Source organism: Delphinapterus leucas, chromosome 16 (assembly GCF_059928025.1).
Source record: "Delphinapterus leucas isolate spDelLeu-1000000601 "Yukka" chromosome 16, BTC_Dleu_Yukka2, whole genome shotgun sequence".
NCBI lineage: Eukaryota > Metazoa > Chordata > Mammalia > Artiodactyla > Monodontidae > Delphinapterus > Delphinapterus leucas.
Genome location: NC_143144.1, coordinates 59,485,634 through 59,503,173, shown reverse-complemented (window position 1 = coordinate 59,503,173; position 17,540 = coordinate 59,485,634). Strand labels below are relative to the sequence as shown.

At 46.1% G+C, this 17,540-nt stretch overlaps 1 protein-coding gene across 1 annotated transcript; it reads right to left on the bottom strand.

Annotated features, from left to right (window-relative positions):
• Positions 1-3,283: 3,283 nt before the first annotated feature.
• Positions 3,284-17,445, bottom strand: HIF1AN (hypoxia inducible factor 1 subunit alpha inhibitor). The gene is made up of 8 exons (XM_022569048.2): positions 17,254-17,445; positions 16,713-16,963; positions 13,952-14,100; positions 11,472-11,617; positions 10,574-10,680; positions 10,090-10,153; positions 9,752-9,862; positions 3,284-8,899 (listed from the first exon to the last, which is right to left on the bottom strand). The coding sequence occupies exons 1-8, from the start codon at positions 17,428-17,430 to the stop codon at positions 8,855-8,857; spliced, it is 1,050 nt and encodes a 349-aa protein (XP_022424756.1). The 5' UTR covers positions 17,431-17,445; the 3' UTR covers positions 3,284-8,854.
• Positions 17,446-17,540: the final 95 nt, after the last annotated feature.

The window sequence follows — 17,540 nt, the reverse complement described above, 5'->3', positions numbered from 1 at the left end:
ATAGCCACTCGAAGGGGCCTGTTAAGAAAGCAAAGTTCAGAGACGATAAGTAATCTGACCATCTCAACATTGGCAATGGTGAATACAAGATTCAAACCTAATCCATGGGACTCCAAAACTTATGCCCTTTCTCAGCACACTGCTTTTCCTTCTTAAACCAAAACAAAAACCTGACCAAATATTGGCACAGTGAAAGACAGTGTTTGGTGAGAAAAGCTGCTTTACTGCTTCCTGCTGGAAATGTGGGAGGCTCTTATCTGTGAACTCCTGCAATTCTATGACCCACCCACTCCAGGAAAGCTCTCCTAAACCACCACCCAGCAAGTATTACATAGCGCTCAATTTAGACAGCATTTTCACGTATGTTGTCCCATCAGCCCTGTAAGGGAGGTGGTGATAGTACTGACCACTTTTAAAGATGAGGGGACTGAAGCATGAAGACAAATGTGCCCAAAGTCACCCAGCCTGAAAAAACGACATCTAAGATTCACATAGGGGTTCATGGCCCCTGAACCTTGTGTCCTTTCCACTTAGACACACCATGTCCCCCACAGACACCCTCCTGCCCTATTTCCTTCATTCTGGGGATCTGATGGTAAACCAGAGCCTAGGTCTCTGCTTCTGCTCCTTAAGACACCATCCTAGCAAGACCACCTTTGTCCCCATATCTGCCTTTCACAGACTTTCAGTCTCTTCCACAACCTGGTGATCTCTTCCATTTTGCTTCCCCACCCCAAGTCATCTCTTCTGTGATTCCACTTCAAGTGTCATTATCTTGAGTCAGAGTAGGATCAAAAAAGCCCAGCTCTTCAAGCACTAACTAGACACTGGGTCTTCATAATAAACCGTTTCCTGAGTGCCCATACTGAACTGAGTGTTTTTAAAACATCATCACAAACGCTCATAACAATATTGCAAGCCATGCGCTATTTTCCACCCCTCACAGCTGAAGTTGCGGAGGCACAGACTTAGCTTAAGAGGTTATAGTTAGGAAGTGGCCAATAGGGATTCAAACCCAGGAGTCACATCCGATGTCTCCATTCTTGTCAAAACATCACATAAACCCTTGTAAGAACAATGACTATACTGACTGTAAAATGGGTGGGATTTTGCTCAGTCAAAAGCTCACTATTCAAAAACTTGGAGGGAAACTTCACAAGCCTGGGGCCCTGCTGCCTCTAGACTATTGTGTGGCCTCTGTGCCCATCTCCTTGTCTCCTGTGTCCCTGCCTGCTGTGCCTCCTTCACACCTGTTGTGCCACCAGCTCACACACACTTCCAGTGCTTCTTATTCCCGTGGCGACAGCAGGTCTGATGTCTTCTATTTTCACTGACAGTGTTTCAGGTATTTTTAATATTATAAAAAAGAAATTTTAGATCATTCCTCAGCGATGGCAGCATAGTAGATTAGAGTCCTTGTGAGTTGGAGGTCACCGAGAAGGGGTAGGGGTAGGGAATGGTAACATGAGCAAGAAATTTATGCTCCTATCTCTGCTCATGACCTGACAACTAGACTTGCTCTGGGAGCAGACACAGGACCTTTGTCAGAAAGCTACATGGACGAGAAGTAAAGGCTTTAAAAGAGACACGGCTGGGGCCATTAGAAGCCAATGACCATCAAGCTTCTGCTATGGAGCAGTCACCCTGCTGTGCCTTTCTTTACATGCCTTATTCCACATAACCCTGACAAGGTAGTAATGTTATCCTCATACATATGAAGTTGAATGTCAGGTAGTTTGTCATCTGCCCAAGGTCACACAGGATGACAGATCTAGGATTCAAAGCCAAATATGCAAAGTCCTCATTTTCAACCACTACCCTATATTGCACCATACACTATACATTCAAGAGCTTGGATATGGAGATAAGCAGCAGAGCTTCTCTGAAGGGTAGGATTGACCTCAATGACCAAGTAAGTCTTAAGCAAACTGAATAAAACACAGCAACATTTTCTGGGGCCAGAGGGAAGGCTTCCAAGGCCCAGAGCAAAAGAAACCTAGAAGTGGAGAGGTGACTGTAAAGTGACTACAGAATGGCCTGAAGCCCAGAGACGGCTTGGCACCAGCTAGAGGTCTTCTACATCCATGGGGCTGGAGACCAGGGTCAGACCCAAGAGGATATGAGTGGCTAGAGGGGCACTGCAGAGAGGCGTGGCTCATAGTGGGGAGGAGGGGAGTGGCTGAGAGTGGGGGAAGAACCTAAGAGATCAGCCGGATATCAGTGTGGAAGAGGCTGAGAATTCCAGGCAGCCAGAGTACATCTTGGGCTGATGTCTAAGTAACTGGACCAGCATTGCTTCCAAGTAGGGCAGCAGGGTGAAACTCCAGAGGCCAGAATGAAGTCTTTTGCAAAGCAGTCAGGGAAAGGGTTACAACTGAGCAAGTCCAATCCATCTGCACTCCAGGACAAACCTGGGCTGACAATCAAAATGATTTTCAAATGTTTCTGTAGCTAACCAAAGGGTTTTCTTCTTTTGGGGGTCCACTGTCTGGCTCTTTCCTACAAGTGATTCTTAAAACCCTTAAACATGGAGGAACAGAGTGTTTGCTTTGGGACTGGGAGAAGCCAGAGAAGAAACATGCCTTTTACTCCTCCCCAATCCCTGGTTATCTTCCAGGTATCACCTTAGACTATGTGACTTCTTGCAAGAAGCCTACTGTGAACAAAGGAGCTTGTCAGGTGCTTCTCCTCTGCAGACCTGTTAAGTGCCTGCTTGACGCCCCCGATGAACTGAGAGCACATGTGTAGAGACTAGAACTGGGCCTGAAACAAATGCTCCAGGGGCTCCACAGATGGTAGCTATTAAGACTCCAGTCTTATATTTTTCTGAATTCTCTTCGGAATGCCCCTCTGTGCTAAAATAACCTTAACACATATGTAACTTAAATACATGGAAGAGCATGCAATAAAATTGAAACAAGCGGGCCTGATTTGACTGCTGTGGTGTTTCATGGTATGAGGTTGGCAACAGCTTCTCCAGGTGTAATGGGAACTCACCCAGCTGCCCTCACCCCTCACACAGCGAAAGGAGACCGCACACCTGAAAGCTTCTCATGCCGGCCCTGGGCCGATGAGAGCGGTAAAGTCTGGCTGACCAAGTAGAAGGCATCAGACTCTTCCCTGTTTCGCTCCCTCTAGGGTGGATTTAGATACCAAGGCTCTTCTGTCTGTTCCCATCTCAATATGAGTTTCTCCAGCATAATTTCCTTATTCTTCCTTATGCTCTTCTTGAGAGGGAAGGAATCACTGAAATCAAGTTTCTGAATAAGTCACAAAATAAATATAACAACCACTACCACAGCCATTTATTAAGTGCTTGCCAGGCACTGTGGTAAAGCTTTACAAACATTGTTTCGATCAGTCCATCAGCCCTGAGGTAGATATTTACAACACCCACCTTCCCCTACACACATACCATTATAGTTGAGGAAACCTGAGGCTCAGAGAGATCAAGTCAATCAACAAGGTCAAGCCCAGCTGATTAAGCAGCAAAGCTAGAAATCTGAACAAAATACATCTAACTCCCAAACCCATGTTTTTATACACTATACTAGATTGTTAGGTTGTTTCTCATTGGAAGTTAAAGGACACATGCTCCTTCCCAAAATATCACCTAAAGGCTAGATTTCAGGTGGGGAAGAAGGCAAGGCCCAGTTTTTTTTAAACTTCTTTAATCAGCTATTGTACTAAACACCTGGAGGAGTGAAGTGACAGTTGGGGTATATAAGCTGACCACTGGGTCCCCGTCTCCTGCTACCCCAGCTTCCAGGGCGTTTCTCATCGAAGACCTCCACTCCTGACACATGGCTACTCAATATGCTGTTTCCCTTCCAGCAAACACTGAAACTAAGAAGTCAGCCAAATTTGGTGACTCAGAGCATCACCAAAGACACCTGAGAGAAATTAGCAGACATTCCCAAAACACCCACCATCCCTGAACTGCTGGACCCTAAGGCACAGAGATGCATGTATGTGGAAACACAAACTTCAGTTCTTCCCTCCAGGCTTGCCAGGCCCAGCTCCACTCCTGGGGAGTCTCCTGCTCAATTTCCCCTCACTGGTTCTCCACTGTCCATGATTCTCTAGGTTCCCTCCTCTCACCCATCTCCGGAGGCCTCACTAACCACAGACCCCTGGTCCTCAAGGTTGCCAGTGTCCGAGGCTTTGTCCCCCAGAAATGCACCAAAAGTGCTCAGCAGGGCTCCGCTGAAGATTCTAAGTTCTATGAAGATTAAACAGAACTGGCTGAAGACTAGCAGAAAGGGCTCCCAGAGTGAAGCTAAACCAGGACGTACAGAAGTGACAAAGGAATGGCAAGAGAACAGAGCAGACACAGAACAAATGGACTAACCGTGTGTGAACAGAATTATTGCAGATCAGAAATGGAAGATCCTAGAGAAAGTCAATCCAAACACCTGCAGCCAGGGAGCTTCTGAGAAAGCAACTGTTTAGGAAAAAGGACCTTGGTGAGGGGCTGCTGAAGAGCCTAGGCAGGGAGAGTATAAGTAGGAGAAACTGGGGGGACTATGGAAAAGGAAGCTGGAACAGCTCTTTAGAGCAGGCAATTTGAGAGGATACCAGAGAAGTAGGCAGGGACTGGGGGGGCAAGAACTGGAGGTTCCGGAAAAAGGGAAGATGACATGGGCAGAAAGGCCAGGGCCTCTGGAAGCCCATGAGTTCTTAGGAGCATCCCAGTATCCACCCTGTTTGGGTAAAACTGGTCCCTGAGGGCCACTCTCTGCAGCCCTACTAAACCCTGCATTGGAGTTTGAAGGGTAGACAAACCAGAGATAGGAAAGTTACCAAGGAGAGAGACACAGCCCTACCCATGGGAAGTTCACATTCTGACAAGACAACCAACCACCACCATCACCCCTGCCTCCAATCCTTGATGAAGCCACTGATCTAAGGAACCCACCAACATATAAGCCACAAAACTGAGAAACAAGTAACTGGTGCAAATCCTGTCCGTGGTGTTTAAAGAGACAAGAGAGATGAGGTGACACGGAGACCTGAGAAGATCCAAGTTGGGACTCTCCACACCTTAACACTCAGCCTGTTAGTTCATCTCATCACCTGCTCACACATCTGGGCAGGGATCTCAGTGCCTTCCACATAACTACAGCTGCAATGACGTGTGAGGGGGGAGGGACAGAATCAACCTTGCTGGGAGCCTAGGATGAAGAGTCCTCCCTGGGGAGCCCAGGGGCTGGGAGGAGCCTGGAGGTTGAGGTTTGCTCTCTACTGATCTTCCTCCTCTCTCAACAGTCTCTAACCTTGTCCTCATAGGGTGCACCACACATGGCTTCATAACCTCTGGGTGTTTCATGCAGTTTCCTCTCCAACTAAGCAGAGGCTCCTGGAGGATAAAAGAGCAGGTTTTCTCCACACCCTGCAGTGCAGTAATGTAACAAATGCATGTCACAGGTGGGGTATCTAGAGTGTCGATTACAAAAACATTTTCCACAAACAGCATACACATGTCAAAACCATTCTATTTGCTATTCTTTGCCCTATCACTTGCATTTGACACCCTTTGTTGGTTCATGCCTCTAGATGTCTGTTCCTGTATCCACCTCAGCCTGGGGACTGGGCCCACCTAGACTTTGCTAAGAAAATAACAGCTCAGCTTATGGTGGGAACAATGAAAGGGTATGTGGCCCAAGAGTCTCTGGGGGGCAGAGGGAGGGTCTCCTCATTTTGGGTTGGCCCACTAAGGATCCTTCCCGTCTCCTAACAGATTCAGATTAATGATCGCTCATTCCTAATTGTCAAATTTCTTTTCCTTCATCCTGTGTCTAATCACCAGTGACAGAAACCATTACGCAAATGAGAGCAGACGACTTCCCCCAACTGTTCGCATTGGTAAAAACCTTGTAATTTAGAGCTCTGATTTGTAGGGGAAGTTGGTCTCCCCCAGGCATCCTGGGCATCTGCTCAACTGATGCCCAGAACAGCCCCTCCTCCACCCCCCAAACTTCAACCCCCCCAAATATTTGACTTTACAAAAGAGTAGTTTCCTCTGTACCTGCTGGTGTAAAAATAGGATCTTGCAACATGGCTGACCCTCATACAGGCCCAAACCCCCATCTTCCCCTCATGTGTCTGCCTTCACACTGCCAGCTAGGATAGGAGTAAGCAACAGAGCAGAAACGTTCTACTCTGCTACGAGTAGAATTTGAGCCTGAACAGCCCTAACCTAGGTATGTGAAGCGAAGAGCCTCAATCTCTTCACTGGGGGAAACGGAGGCAGCAGAACATGAATCAAAGTTCTTAGTGAATATCTAGATCTTCAATTCTACAGATGCAGAAGCATGCTGGGAAAAGTTATGGGACCTATTCAAGGACACACAAGTAACCAAGGGGATCTAGAACTCAGTTTCCCTGTAACTTCTTCCAGAACTCTTAACTCATAATATGGCTTCCTGGCAGTTTTCCCAAGAAGTCTTTAGCTGGAGCCCAGAAGAGCTTTCACCCTGAGCTGTATCTTCTGTATCCTTTTGGGCTAAGCCTGTCTGTACTAGACACTGCCTGCTGCCTGTAGTCCAAAGGAGGTACAGTAGGAGAAACAATGTAGTTTGGTGGAAAAGAACAGCAGGGGGTTTGCAGCCAAACAGTACTAGGTTTGAATCCTGATTGCCACTAACTGCTTATTCTTGAACTGTAAAATGAGAATACCTACCTTGCACTAAAAGCACCAGGCACACATTAGGTGTCTAATAATCAGGGATCACTATTGGACATGAACCCAGAGACATTACCCAAGGATCAGGACCCAACCTGTGAAGGTCCCTCCCCCTCATGCAGACCTGGGTCAGCACAGCACCCAGAGAGGAGCAGCTGAGAGACCACGCCTCCCTGCTGCACATCACCCATACCTTTAAGGAATGAGCCAGGGATGCAGCAGAGCTGCTGAGAAGGAAAATAATGTGCTGTATTTCAAAGTGTCTTTGTGGTCAATTTATCTTCTGTCTGCCTTGTTTTCTTTGCTGCGTTCCTCTTTCCCAAAAGAGATGGAGGGATGGAGATCACTGCAATCACATTTTCCAGCATTGGCTATATTTGAAAGAACTACACTTGAGAAGGTACCATGTTTGAACACCCACACTGCATCAGAGAACCCCAGAATGGGGTACTAAAAATAAACACCCCTCCCCAAAATACACACAAGTGCGCTCATGCACACACACACATATGCATCCTCTCAGTCCATCAGTGCACTGTAACTGTAAACTGAGCTCTGGGGGTGAGAGCCGTAGCTCGGACACTGGAAGTAAACCTTTGGCAAAAAAAAAAAAAAAAAAAGGAAAAAATGAACCCAGAGACTTCCAACTCCTTTTTCCTTCCAGAGAGAAGGGGCGTGGAGATGGGAGTGGAGGTGAGCAGACGCAGGGCCATCACACTGCCCAATCCCAGGGGCCCCACTTCCATTATACAGGTGTGAATGATGGCCCTTCGAGTTGTGCAGTGCACAGCTGCCCAGCTGTAAGCTGCAGCCCTGAGAGGGGTTCCCAAGAAAAGCTATGAACAGAAAAGGAAATTCCTCTCCATGCTCCACCAGTTGCCCTGACTTCTGAGGGTGTTTGTGGAACATTACAGTGGGGGTCTGGCAGAGGCGCTGGCTTTAAGAGGCAAGGCTACATTTTTGCCCTTGCCATGAGGTGGATGACATGTGGTGAGTTAGCTGCCTAGGCTTGACCCCATTTTGTCTCCTGAGCCAAGAAGCTCCGCAGACACAGAGGACGGGGCCTGGGCAGGGAGGGTCGGTCATAGGACCTGGAGGCTCCAGCCAGTCGGCCTCAGGCAGGTTGTAGCGAGGCCTGACCAACATCCAATGGCTAAAAATGAGTTTAAAAGCTTTAGACCAGGTCAGGCAGCACTGCCTTGGGGCTCCTGCTGTTATGTCCCACTGGACAAGGTTAAGCAGTAGAAACTTGGTAAGCAGAGAGGCAGGCCAGTGTGGACACACATGCACACACACAGGCACAAACATCCACACACACAACCACACAGAGGCTTGCACCCCTAGAACCTAGAGAAGCCATTGCTAGGATGACTCCCCTGGCACCCAGGACAGAGAACAAGAGCTGGTGCTGAAAGAAAGAAGCTGTATGTGTCTGTAATTTGTAAGTTATGCACAATCCTTGGTTCCTGTGTCCCAAGGCTCTTTTCTGTGTATGGCTTGAGCTTGAAGGTTCAAGTTGGAACCCTGTCTAATTTACTCTCCTAGGAAGCTATTTAGGCTCTCAAAGGCAACCCTCCCCACTCTCCCTCTCCCCATTAGAGTCTCAGTAGCCATTCCCAACAGCCTAGAGCCTCTCTGTGAAAACTGGGAGGGGGCAGACTGACCTCACGGTTAGGATAGCTGTGGCCCTGTTGCCCAGATGCAATGGGCGTCCAAGAACATCTCCTCTCTCTCAGGCTGAGGCACTGAGATTGCAGGAGACAGAGCTCAGAGCCAGAGGTGGCATCCTGACCCAGAAGGAGGGAGCAAGGAACAAGTACATACACGCGTGTGCAGGCATACACACGCACACACATCCCAAGGTTGACAGACTAACACACGACATGATGACAACCAGAAGCTGGGGACTCCACACACTGAATGCAGGACTTTAGGGGGCAGAGAGGGAAGGTGCTGGGGCACAGAGGCAAGGGTAAGAAGTCCCTCCGAATGGGAGTGGAGTGCCAACCACCCTGCCTTGCCCCAAACACCTGCCTCCAGGGCCATGGCAAGAGTCCAGTCCATTAAGTGCAGCGTGCAATACTAGCGTTTGGAGTCTCCTGTCCTCATCAATGAAGCGGTGTGGACGGGCTAGCAGTCACCTGGCAGGAGGCCTCGACTCCTGGCAGGCTAGTTGTATCGGCCCTTGATCATTGTGTTCAACAAGGGCCCCACCTGTGAAAAGACATGAGGAGCCAGTCAGAACTGCCTGTCCCCTAGCCCCGGAGCCAGATGAGGTGTGTCTGGAGACATCGATGTCCAGCCAAGGGCAAGGACAAGGCTTCCATTCAATCTTGTAAACCCTCTAACCAACTCTCTTCCTAGCGGTCAACCCAGTATCCTGGAGCATGGCCCTCTCCTCTGGGTCCATCTTGTATTACCTTCCCTCTCACAATACCCTACATTTGTAAGCAGAACCAAACTGACAGACAGAAGGTCAGAGGAGCTAATAATCCCAGACACCCCGAGTGTTTACGTGCATGTTTTGTAAATGTGACTTAAGAATCTTAAGTGATTCTATATCCTGAAAAGATCATTTGTAATCGGGGCTGGTGCGATCTCCCAAGCCCACAGGTGCTCTGAATGCTGAGGCTATCCACAGGACAGAGGTAGGAGCATTACAAATAGAAACCTCCCCCATTTACCCAACGGGCCACTGGCACACCTGCATGGGAAGCAGGTCTCAACATTACCTAGAGCAGTCTTGGCACGGCTGGGAGCGTGTGAGTAGATGCTTTACCGCTCGCTTCCCATTCCAAAAGAATCCCCTCGGGGGTCCCCAGCTGGCACACAAGCCCCATGCGGAACATTACTACTAGCATGGAACAGATTATAATTGATCCGCCAGTCAAGCCCAGCTCTCATCAGAAAACAAGGATTTTCTGAACATACCCATAACCTCTATGAAGAAACAGGACAACAGATACTGAAACAGAAGAGCTACAGAGACTGTGACACCAATCCTGACTTTCCCTGGTCACTCTGCCCACTGAGTCACAGGAGTGCCACCTTGGGGCAGCCACATACCTCTTGTGGGTTCCCCAAGGCCTCTCCAAGCATCTTCTCAATGTTTCTCATTATGGCCACTTTCTGATGGGCTTTGAGAGGATATTCAATTCTCTTAGGGGTGGGGGCCCCCTGCAAAGGAAGCAGCAGCTCAGGAAATGTCTATAGCAGGCTTCAGTGTCACCCACTGTTCCTCGCACCATCCTCCCTTAAGAAACCCAGTTCAACCCCACCCTCTCCAGCTCCCCCAAAGATCCAGGAATCACTTCCAGAGATAGCCAACCTCCCCACCCTGCCCCTAAATAATTTATTACACCTACCTCACCCCACTCCCATCTAGGGAAAAAAACCATATTCACCTTATACCAGAAGTTCACAGTGATGGTAATCCCCCCATTTAGTAATGACTCTATGTGATGCCACCTGCAAGAAAATAAACAGGCTCCTGTTTGCTACCAGTACTTCTCAGGAGGGATCCTCTGAAACTAGGTAGAGTCCTGCTAAGGGATATAATGAAGACAGTATCTTCACACTCATCCTATCAAACACACCCTGGGGCTAGAGGGAGTGGTGTTCACCCTTCAAATACCAAAGAGTCAAGAACAGTTTCTCTAGCCTCAAGCCTCTGGGATCTCTTTGGACTTGAGGAACTGTCATCTTGTCTAGAAACAGTATTGCCATTTCCCCCATGTTCAGTAGGCTCATCATCTGGATATGCCAACCTTCCTGTATATCACGTAAGTCCAATCCTGCCACAGCTCAAAAGAAGAGACATGGATAAGGCTTTCCAGGGAATGGCAAAGAACGCTCCCTAAAAGCCCCCAGTCCTAGCCCCATCCTCACCAGTACATTGGGATGTAAAGAACATCACCAGGGCCAACCACTGTTTCGTAACCAACCACGTTCTGGAAATTGGGGAACCTCTCGTAGTCAGGATTGTCAAAGTCCACCTGAGAGGTTCAAGAGAAAAAAAAAAAATCAGTCAATCACCAAATTTTTATCAGTAACTTTGGTAGTCAAGAAAGATGCCTTAAAAAAGTCTTTAGAATTTATATCCAGCAGAAGACACAACACACATTAAACATACACAAACTCTCAGAGAATGACCTAAGAAGATGGGCATTGCTGAATGTTAAATGATAAAGAATACTAGGCCTCAGTGCTCCTGAGGTCAGAAGCCAATCATCACAGTTTAAAGGTCAGAAAACCTACTCATGGCCTGCAGATCTGAGGAATTAGGACTCATCCTTCACCCAAACCTTCAGAAAATTTTCCCCAAATACATATTCTAACCAGCAAAGATTTCTACACGAGGTAGCTAAGCGGTTTTCTCAAGAAAGGAGAGGCGCTCTCTGGTTGGCCACAAAGTCAACCACACACCTCACTGAGATCCAGAAAAGACATTAAGTGACATATCTTAATTCTATTCACCCTTTTTTTTTATCAAAAAGAAGTAGCAACCGTGACAAAAGTAAACAATTATTAAATCCAATGGAGACATACACATTTTGTTCCATGAACTTATAATTCAAACAGAATAACCAGAGTCCACCAGCATCAGTGATGGGGTCTGCCCTAAATATCTGGGGACCACCACAGGGACCTGGAATATATAAACTACATTGTGAAATTGTCCTCTGAGTTTGTCCAAACCTGGCATACCTCCACAAAGAAGGGGAAAGACATGCCAGCCTCGGATCTCAAAGGAGTTCTACACCCTCCTCAGACCACATGAGCTCACCTGGCTCTGTCTGTCACATGGATGATGAACAGGATATGGGTAGAGGCACTCAAACTGATCCGGAGGGAACAAAATGCATCGCTTGTAGCCTTTTATCTGAGCAAAGAAGTTCTGTTGCTCATCATAGTGAGCAGGTGTCACATTTCCTGTAGGAAGACAGACATTTTCTTATTCAGAGCAGTAACTCTATTGCACAGGATGGAACACAGGCCCCAGTGCTGGAGAGAAACCCAGCCTGCCCTCTCAGCAAAGGGTTCCAAATCAAAATTTCAGGCAAGATCAGGGAGACTGTAATTACAACTCTCAGCCAATCAGGTGCTACACTTTTAATGGGTGATAAGTCTAGTAGCAAACATCACTGGCTAAGAGTTCACCATCAATTAGCAAAGCAGACTTTCTTAAATGATGACTGCTGCCCTTATTGGAAGCAACTGCACATCAAAGTGATACAAGTACGGCAAAATAATACGCTCTGCACAGGTACACCCCACTTTTCAAAAGTTAGCTTTACGCCATTTTGCTTTTACAAAAGACCTACATTTGTACCTGTTTTTGCTAACCGAAAGAAATCCAAAGAGGATTTTCATTTTTATGAAAAAAAAAAAGCAAAAATATCATTCAGTGTTTGTTTTGCAGCGAGTCATCACAGAGGCAGCAAGCACAAGCAGTGAGAGTGGCACTGCCAATCTCCTCCCCTGGAAACTACACTCAGCATCTCAGCATCAAGCCACCATAGCTCTGAACTGTGTCTGTGAGCATCTGTGCTTTATCTCGATTTACTTTGTGCAGCCATTAGCAAGATGTGTCCTGAAGTAATTGCTTCTTTGTTTTACATCATCTCGGCTCATACAAGGTTTCACAGGAATGCTCTGCTTTTAGACAGCTGAGGGGAACCTGTACTTGTACTCTTCTCGACTATGGCACGAATTCAAGGGCAGCAAAAAAACGAGAGTTAGAACAACTGAAATGACTGGTATCAGCAACGCATGCATGATCTTCTTTGATGGAGTTAATCAGTCATTTTAAGTTGTACGAATATGTACTTGCTTTGGGTAGCTCTTTTGGAGCTCAAAGATTCTCAACCTCTGCTCCCACTTCATCACACCTGTGGGATTGCAAAACTTTAGATCAACACTGGAGCTGCTGATTCTCATTGAGGGAAGCATATCAGATTCCTGAAGAGAGTTGTATACTTTGAATAAGGCAAATTATTTAAAATGCCATCCTGAATTAGTTCTGCCCTAGCGTATGTATGCTCCATCTACTCTTTGTAAGCGGGGCTGCATCTGATGTTTATCCTTTGCCCAATCCTTGAGAGATCAAGGGACCTCTGTAGGGAATGGAGTTTAGAAAACATTCCCCAGGTCTGCCTGGGTGAGCCAAGACAGCTGCTTTCCTAAGTGCAGAGATCCATATGCATCCTCAGAGGAGACTTGCTCTTTCATCTCTACCTGAGGGATCTGTTTCCCTGCTCTCTACACCACAGGATAGGAAGGCAACATAAAAATTCAGTCAAGTAAACAAGAACTTGCTCCTGGCAGGTCAACCAAGAGTTGGTTTCAAAGGGTCAGGTTAAGGGTCAATTCATAAGTTGCACTGCTGGAAACTTTTATTAACACTGGCAGCAAAAGACCCAAATCTGAAGAAAGGACAATCAAAGGGGAAGAAGAGACTTCAGAGCCTAGTGGTGAATGACAATGAGTAATTACTCTGCTTCCTTGTTCAACCCTATTTACCCATCATTTACTAAGTACCTACTATGGGCCTGGCACTGAGCAAGTGACAGAAATAAAAACAAGAATAAAGAAAAAAAAATTAAAAAAAAAAAACGAATAAGACAGTGACCCTGGCTGGTAAGTAGCTCTCTTTCTCCTGATTGAGTTTAAAGGTTCTTCTTTTTATTTAAAAAAAAAAAAGTATTAATGTATTTGCTTATGTACATGTAAAATCCACTAGCAGGATACACAAGCAACTAATAACATATGGTGCCTCCGGGGAGGGAAGGATACTGAGAGGCTGAGAAATAGAAATGGAAGAGAGATTTATCACTACATACCTATTTACACCTTTTGAATTTAACCCCATTAATGTATTATCTGTTCAAAAGATAAGGTTCAATTTACATTGCAAAAACGTTTCCCTCTTCTACTGGGATAAAAATCTTCTGAATGTAGACAGATCCAATAGAAAACAGCAGAATTTTAGAGATCCCTAATATCTAAATATATATACTCACACAGCAACCAAGGGAATAGGGAACTTTCTTTTTAGAGTACCTGACATAACATACGTTATCTCATTTAATCTTCATAGTTAATTAATTATAAGATATTACTGTGTTCATTTTACAAATTAGGAAACTGAGACTTAAGAACGTTACGTGACTTGTTGAAAGTCATGGAGCGAACAAGTGGTAGGGAAAGGTTTAGAAATCACTTCATACGACCCCAAGCCATGCTGCTTTCTGAAAGATTTCTTACCTTCCATGCCAATAAGCAGCAGGTTAGAGGTCAGCTGCCCCCAGCCACGCTTTCCCTGTTGCTTATTAATCCAGTTCCAGTTAAAACCCAAGAAGTCCATGACAATCTTCCTGCCCACAGTGTCATTGAGTGTTTGCTGCAGATACAACCTATGTTCCCCAAGAAGAAAATCCCATTAGTGCATGTACACACTGTCCCTGGCATGGCCTCTCATACCTGGAAATCCAAACCCAAACCCATACCAACATCTCCCACAAAGAACAGCTGCAGTCATGGGACTCTCACAGAACTGAATCCTTACCTATCCTTCTCTGAGCTCTGTTCAACACCAAATTTTATATTTTAGAGAAGTGATTCTTAACTTCTTCTGGGTCACAGTATGACTCCTTTAAGAATCCAAGAAAAAAAAAGAATCCAGGCAAGGTTCCCCATAAAAATGCACACACTGAACTTTAATATAATTTCATAGATTTCCTTGAAGCCTACCCAGAGACCCTAGAATGATGACTCAGCCTTGTTCCAGAAACTCTCGGGGCGTGAGACATCCCCTTTGGCCCTTGATGGCCATTTCGGCAGCTCGTATTATTGTTCACCAAGAACTAGTTCCCTCCCTGTGAGAGAGATTCTTCCTCACCTCCTTGAAGCAAGGCTTGCTTATATAACTTGCTTTGGCCAATGAGATGTCCACAGAAGTGACTGGTACTACTTCCAAACTGTAATTTTAAGAACCAGTACACACTACCACATCACTTTCCCTCTGCCACAGCAATTGCAAAGTTTCCAATGGCAACTGATGGAGCAATCTGTGTCCCAAAGTGCAAAAGATGATGTAAGTAGAGTATCCAGGTGACCTGAGATGGACATGTAGCATGAGTGAAAAATAAACCTTTGTTGCTTCAAGTCGCTGAGCCCTGGACTGAAGCCTAGTTTATCTTAACTGATTCAGCCACCTATCTGTAGCAGCCATCTATAGCTGAAGAAAAATACCTCACTAAGCTTTCCACAGACCCAGGGCTCCTAACATGCCTGAGGAAGGTAAGCAGTTACTTAATAGATATGAAAAGCCAAACACACTTGATCAAGCCCCGAAAGAAACATTATTTAGGGGGCAAACATGAAGAAAAAGAAGTAATGGTCCTGAGAGCATTACTTCAAAAGCTCAAAGGTATCCCAGTGCCTGGAATCACAATGTTTAAGGCAACATTAATTAAAAATCTTGATAAGTTGGCAACAGCTACCTGTTTGGGGACATGGAAACCTCAAGACTCCAATGCAACCTTGGAACGTTCCCCAGAGATTATGATGTACATATGTTCATACAAATATTTCTCAAGTAACTCTGAAAGAGTCAGGAACACTCCCCAAACAGGAATCTAAGCAATTCCTGTGAAACCTTAACAGTAAATCCTCAAAAGAGCTCAAAGAGGATCCTAACACCCTTCACCTTAGAATCATAACAAGCTGTACAATTATACAATAGAGTTGGTTGGTGCTAAAGTCAGCTGATAGGGCAAATCTTGCAAATAGTAAAAAATTTTCCTTAAATCACCCATAAAGTACAGACTACACTCATAGTTCAGACTTAGGCAAAATGCTCTCACTACAGGAAGCAAGAAACTTAAAGTGACTGAGGAACCAGAGGACTCATGTGTCTTATCTCACGCTCGTTCCATGCATATGTTCAATCAATAGCTTTACACTCCACAAGCATCATTTAAATCAATCTCTCTTCTCAACGTTGGGTGTATGTGTGTGCGCACGCGCGCAGGCACTGTGGTAAATTTGAGGACATCATGCATGAGATGATTCAACTGAACCAGTCTCTATAAGACATAAAGAACAAATCAACCATAGTTCAGATTCTGGAAACTCTTCCGGTCAAAGTTCCATCATTATGACAATAGCTAAGAGTCAAAAGCCAAAAAAAAAAATTAAAAAGTATGTTTCAAATCCTTTCACTCTGCCACATACTACTAACAGAGTCAAGACGAGAACTGAGGCTGGAGAGTGAAGAAAAGCCCAGGGGTGGGCACCAAATGTGAGACGGAGATAGTCATTCACCATCAAGTACTCAATGACAGCAATTCCCCAGAGGCAACGTTATTCTGTGGGACTGAATGTTGTCTGGGACCTACCTAAGAGGCTCTCTACCTAAGGTAGAGAGAAAGAGTCACTCCCGTGTGTGTGTATATCTTGTGTTTGCTATCATCAATTCAACGCAACACATCAATATTCTCCCCACCCTCACCTATACAACTTTTTAGCCTGCACTGCCCCCATTCAAATATTTTAGGACAAAGGCTGCAAACCCATAATCTCAGGAAATCTACTAACACACATTTTAAATTGGCCTCTTGCAGCATTTTTAAAAATATGAATTAGCTGCCCACATTTAAAACTCAAAAAGATTTTAAATAAAAATACTGATTTCTGGTTTCTCTTGAAAAAAATCAGACTATCTGGCAACCCTGGGTCTGCACTCCAAAATGGAAACAAGAGTCAAGTAATGACTTCGCACTTTGAATAAGGCATATGCCTTCAGCTTCATCATAGCTTTCACCCAAACAACTTCACTCACTTCATTCACCTACCTGACTCTGCTAGGCAAGTGTGACTCTCACTTTATGAAGACAACAAACTTGAGAATCACAGTTCAAGTCTAGTCATTCCATCATTCCTCAAGCTAGAAAACTCATCCTCAGATAAGGAAAGGAAAATAGATGCCCTAGATCCAACGGAAAACCACGACCTGGGAATTTACCTCTCTTCACCTCCTCGCTCCTGAATATCCTGCAGTTTCTCAACAAACTCATGGAATTTCATTTCTTCCCTATTGGACCTCGGCTTAAAGTTCTGGAAATTAGCCATCTTCTTCTCATCATAGTACAAAAACTTGTGGGTGCTGGCACTGTACACAGAGAAGTCTCCATTGCCAATATTTTCTTGCAGGTATTCAAGGTCCCATTTTAGGGCAGGATACACAAGATTTGTGTCGGTCAGCACCACAGGCTCCTAAGTGGAAAAAACAAATGAAGTCGTCCCAAGGAGCTAGTGGGTTCTTGTCCCAAGATTCCAATACTTCCCAACTTCAAAATTACTTCTCCTGTTAACCAGCACGAACCTCGCAAGTTCCATTTTTCCTTGCTTCCCTCTCCATCTCCCCTTAGGCCCTAGTCCACAACCCGGCCTAATCCACAACCCCTCCCTTCCATCACCACTCGCCTTTGACCTCTCCTCCCAATCTGGTCCCTTCCCCCATCCCCCACCCCCCACCCCCTCTTCGACGCGGCCCCGCCCCCTACCTCATTCTCGATGAGCTCCTCCGCCCGGGGGTCGCTCTGACTCAGACGCGGGATGGGCCGGGTCGGGAAGATATAACTGCGCAGTTGGGACTCATCCCAGGCGGGGCCGGGGGCTTCAGCCTCTTCCCGGGGTTCTCCAGAGCCCGAGGCCGCAGCCTCAGCCGCAGTCGCCGCCATCTCCGCCGCTAGGGACGGCCCCACCGGAAGCGGAAACTCTGCGTATCCCGGGGAAAACACAACGGAAACCATAGAGCTAGGCTGCGAGAGAGAGAGTTCCAGACACTAAG